The sequence below is a fragment of the Erythrolamprus reginae genome, chromosome 3, assembly GCF_031021105.1.
Source record: "Erythrolamprus reginae isolate rEryReg1 chromosome 3, rEryReg1.hap1, whole genome shotgun sequence".
Classification (NCBI taxonomy): Eukaryota; Metazoa; Chordata; class Lepidosauria; order Squamata; family Dipsadidae; genus Erythrolamprus; species Erythrolamprus reginae.
In genome coordinates, this window is record NC_091952.1 from 250,193,499 (window position 1) to 250,198,498 (window position 5,000).

The 5,000-nt window shown below is 44.4% G+C and overlaps 1 protein-coding gene across 1 annotated transcript in view; it reads right to left on the minus strand.

Annotated features, from left to right (window-relative positions):
* FAM135B (family with sequence similarity 135 member B) overlaps positions 1–5,000 on the minus strand; it is a 114,176-nt gene that overhangs the window by 43,950 nt on the left and 65,226 nt on the right. Inside the window, exon 7 of the mRNA XM_070749260.1 lies at positions 1,771–1,924. Within this exon, the coding sequence (XP_070605361.1) occupies positions 1,771–1,924 (154 nt within the window). The remainder of the gene's footprint in view (positions 1–1,770; positions 1,925–5,000) is intronic.

Consider the following 5,000-nt stretch of genomic DNA (forward strand, 5'->3'; position numbering starts at 1 on the left):
ATGTATCTTTATCCCAGGCATGTATAAATTCAGTTACTGTGGATTTACCAACCACGTCTGCTGGAAGTTTGTTCCAAGGATCTACTACTCTTTCAGTAAAATAATATTTTCTCATGTTGCTTTTGATCTTTCCCCCAACTAACTTCAGATTTTGTCCCATTGTTCTTGTGTTCACTTTCCTATTAAAAACACTTCCCTCCTGGACCTTATTTAACCCTTTCACATATTTAAATGTTTCGATCATGTCCCCCCTTTTCCTTCTGTCCTCCAGACTATACAGATTGAGTTCATTAAGTCTTTCCTAATATGTTTTATGTTTAAGACCTTCCATCATTCTTGTAGCCCGTCTTTGGACCCGTTCAATTTCGTCAATATCTTTTTGTAGGTGAGGTCTCCAGAACTGAACACAGTATTCCAAATGTGGTCTCACCAGCACTCTGTATAGCGGGATCATAATCTCCCTCTTCCTGCTTGTTATACCTCTAGCTATGCAGCCAAGCATCCTACTTGCTTTCCCTACCGCCTGACTGCACTGTTCACCCATTTTGAGACTGTCAGAAATCACTACCCCTAAATCCTTTTCTTCTGAAGTTTTTGCTAACACAGAACTGCCAATACAATACTCAGATTGAGGATTCCTTTTCCCCAAGTGCATTATTTTACATTTGGAAACATTAAACTGCAGTTTCCATTGCTTTGACCATTTATCTAGTAAAGCTAAATCATTTACCATATTACAGACGCCTCCAGGAATATCAACCCTATTGCACACTTTAGAGTCATCGGCAAATAGGCAAGCCTTCCCTACTAAACAAGCAGGTGGACAGGAGATGAGGAGGGGAAAGATGGTTTTGGGAGGAGCAGATCAGCCCCCGCTGGACTCCATTGCAGTTTCTCTCTGTCTAAGGTTTCAGCTGTCGGGCAGGGGGGAAATGGTGCCCGGCTCCATGGAGGGAGCAGTAGAGGTGAAGAGCAGAGGTAGAAGGGTAAAATTGGAGGCTCTTAAAGGGAAGGAGGAGGGCAAGAGGGAGGTGATTCTCCTGGATGGGGGGGAAGGGGTCAACAGCTAGACCAAGGTGGATAGGGAAGCATGTTCCAAATCACGATTGTGTGGCACTTGGAAAGTGCTGTGTGGAGGTCTCTTGTCACCTGCGTGGCCGCGCAGCTGCACAGCTTAGAGGGAACAGTGGTTGCTGGAATTGGGTACGGGTAATCTGTAGTGATGGGCAAACCCAACGGTGTTTGGGTTCGGCAAGTTCGGCCAAACTTTATGCACAATTTGGCTGAACCCAAATGGGGAATCCCTCCCACAAAGAGATTCTGGGGGCAGAGCTTTGATGTCACCGGCAGGTTGCTAAGGATGCCAAGGTGATCACTTCCTGGATTCCATGGAATCCAGGAAGTGATCACCTTGGCGTCCTTAGCAACCTGCCAGTGACGTCAAAGCTCCGAACACCGAACACGACCCTGAACTTTGCCCGAAGTTTGAAAAAAATTCGGGTTCGGGTTCGGCATACCGAACACCGCATAATTCGGTATGGACCCCAATTGTGTGGGTTCGGTTCGCCCATCACTAGTAATCTGCAGAAAAAAGCACTAGAAATGACATGATAGCAGTGTTCCAGTTTTTGAGAGACTGCTACAAAGAAGTAGGGATCAACTTATTTTCTAAAGAAAACACCAGAGGGTAGGACAAAAAATGATGGATGGAAACCAATCAAGGAGAGAACCAACCTGTGTATTATTCTCAAATCACAACTCTCCACATACCTAACTTCAGCTGTGGCAAACTGGGAACCTCCTTTGTGATGGTAGCGTAGTAGCCCTGAAGTCCTTGGCGGGCACTGAGGAGCAGGAGGCAGAGGTCTTTATGCCACTTGTGGGCATGTTGCTTGCAGTTTTCTGATGGCACATAGCAGCTGCCCTGCAGAAGAGGAGAAGGACAGAGAAGCGAGGAGAGCACGTTATCGGACCAGGTTATCTCCGGGACCGCCTTCTGCTACACGAATCCCAGCGACCCATTAGGTCCCACAGAGTTGGCCTTCTCCGGGTCCCGGGACCCAGGGGAAGAGCCTTCTCTGTGGTGGCCCCGGCCCTCTGGAACCAACTCCCCCCAGAGATTAGAATAGCTCCCACCCTTCTTGCCTTTCGCAAGCTTCTTAAAACCCACCTGTGTCGTCAGGCATGGGGGAATTAAGATATTCTTTCCCCCTTCGGCTTCCACAATTTATGTATGGTACGTTTGTATGTATGATTGGTTTTAAAATAAGGGTTTTTAGTTTTTAGTATTGGATTGTCGCACGTTGTTTTTATTACTGTTGTTAGCCGCCCCGAGTCTACGGAGAGGGGCGGCATACAAATCCAATAAAATGAATGAAATGAAATTGATTTTCTCTTGCAACGTAGAATCGAGGCTCATCAAATCTGCCTAAATTGCAAATTCTTGAATTAAGCAGATACAATCTTAGAAGGAAAAAAGAAATACTTCTATTTCAAGTATCATTCTGCAAATATGGTAATTCTGATTTAAACGTTTGTAGGTTTCATGGATTTTGTATCAAGCAAACTGGTTTTAACTTTTCAAAATTGAGCTGTTTCAAGGAAAGATATTTTCAGAATACTGTAAGATCTCTGACAAGCAGTATGTTCCCTCCCATATTTGGGGATATCAGGGTGATTCGACAGAAAAAACAAACAAACATTTGAAAATCCTCCTCGATCCACAGCTCTCTACATGGGGCTACCTTTGAAGAGTGTTCAGAAACTTCAGATCGTGCAGAATGCAGCTGCGAGAGCAATCATGGGCTTCCCAAGGTATGCCCATTTTACACCAACACTCCGCAGTCTGCATTGGTTGCCGATCAGTTTCCGGTCACAATTCAAAGTGTTGGTTATGACCTATAAAGCCCTTCATGGCACCGGACCAGAATATCTCCGGGAAAGCCTTCTGCTGCACGAATCCCAGCGACCAGTTAGGTCTCACAGAGTTGGCCTTCTCCGGGTCCTGTCAACTAAACAATGTCATTTGGCGGGACCCAGGGGAAGAGCCTTCTCTGTGGCGGCCCTGACCCTTTGGAACCAACTCCCCCCAGATATCAGAGTTGCCCGCACCCTCCTTGCCTTTCGCAAGCTCCTTAAAACCCACCTCTGTCATCAGGCATGGGGGAATTGAGACTTTCCCTTCCCCCTAGGCTTATAAAATTTATGCATGGTATGTCAGTATGTATGACTGGTTTCTTACTGGGGTTCTTTTTTTAAAATTAACTTAAATATTACATTGTATTATTATTGCTGTGAGCCGCCCCGTGTCTGATTAATAAATAAAATAAATAAATATAACTCTTCCCTGTTAAATAGCACTAGAAACAGGCAACTATTGTTTTTTATTTTACCCCTCTCATCCCCAAACATATGCACCCGATCAGCAGAGGGGAGTTGCTGGCAATTTGGACTGATACACCCGAACTGGTTGTTCCAATTCTGCCTGGTTTGGAGAACTGGCAAATCAGACCACTGGCTGGCCCCACTCCAGCCATTTTTGAACTGTTTTTAGCTGTTTCCAAGGCTGTTTTCAGGCTGGGTTTTTGGGGGGTGTTTTTTGGTGCAATTTTTGTCAAATATTTTTAAATGAGTTTTTTATAAGGCCATTTTCAAGCCATTTCCAGTTCATTTCTCTATTTTCGCTACCCCACTATGTCCTCCCCCACATCCAGGCAGCAGCCCACCCTGGCCATGCCTTCTCAATCACATGATCCCCAAGCCACGCCCACCCAGCCAGTCATTAGGGCATAGAACAGTTGTTTAAAAATTTGAAGGAAGGAAGGAAGAAAGAAAGAAAAAAAGAAAGAAAGAAAGAAAATTGCAGGATATCACATCACAGAGATAATTAAATCTTTTTTCAATGGCTTCTCCTGAAATATGGCACAAAACACCTTGTAAGCAGTTTTGCAGCATCCAAAACTTTTAATGAATATATTTTATCATTTTCATTGCTGGTCTTGACTTGTAACGAAGAAACAAACATGTGGGAGTGACATAAATTGCTTACTCTTGATGAGAACAATTTAAAAAAAGAAATGATTTCGAACAATGCTCATTATATCTGTTTTAGGAGAACACTATTAATGCTCAATGCTTAAGGGCTATAAGGACTGTTATGAAATTTCATGGCTTTGGGAGGGAGGGAGCGAGAAAGGAAGGAAGGAAGGAGGGAGGGAGGGAGGGAAGGAAGGAAGGAAGGAAGGAAGGAAGGAAGGAAGGAGATGATGAAGATTAACAGATTAACAGAGTTGTAAGGGACATTGTAGGTCATCTAGTCCAACCCGCTGCTCAAACAGGGGACCCTACATCATTTCTGGCAAATGCAGTCCAATCTCTTCGTGAAAGTCTCAAGTGATGAAGTTCCCACAACTTCTGAAGGGAACTTATGTTCCATTAGTTGATTGTTCTTACTGTCAGAAAGTTCCTCCTTTTTTCTAAATTGAATCTCTCCTTGATCAGTTTCCATCCATTATTCCTTGTCTGGCCTTCAGGTGCTTTGGAAGATAGGTGATGGATGGATGGAGGGATGGAGGGATGGGGGGAGGAAGGGAAGGAGGGATGGATGGATGGATGGATGGAGGAAGGGAAGGAGGGATGGATGGATGGAGGAAGGGAAGGAGGGATGGAGGGATGGAGGGAGAAATGGATGGAGGGAGGGAGGGATGAGATGAGATGACCAGGCTGAACCTGAGAGAGGGGTCAAATGCATCAATGTTCATGAATGTGTTTGCACCACAATTGACCTTTGTCCAGCCCCCTTTCAATTCTTTTCTATTCTTAACTCCAGTTAATTTCCTTTGACTTTTAGTAATTCATATTTTTGTTGAGAGCTTATGCTTACAATAAATCTTTATATACATTTGAATTTCCTGGATCTCCTGGTTTCTCTGGTGCATGATGATAGATGATGATGATGTTGATTATTATGTGAGAGGAAGGGAGGGTGAGAGGGAAAGGGG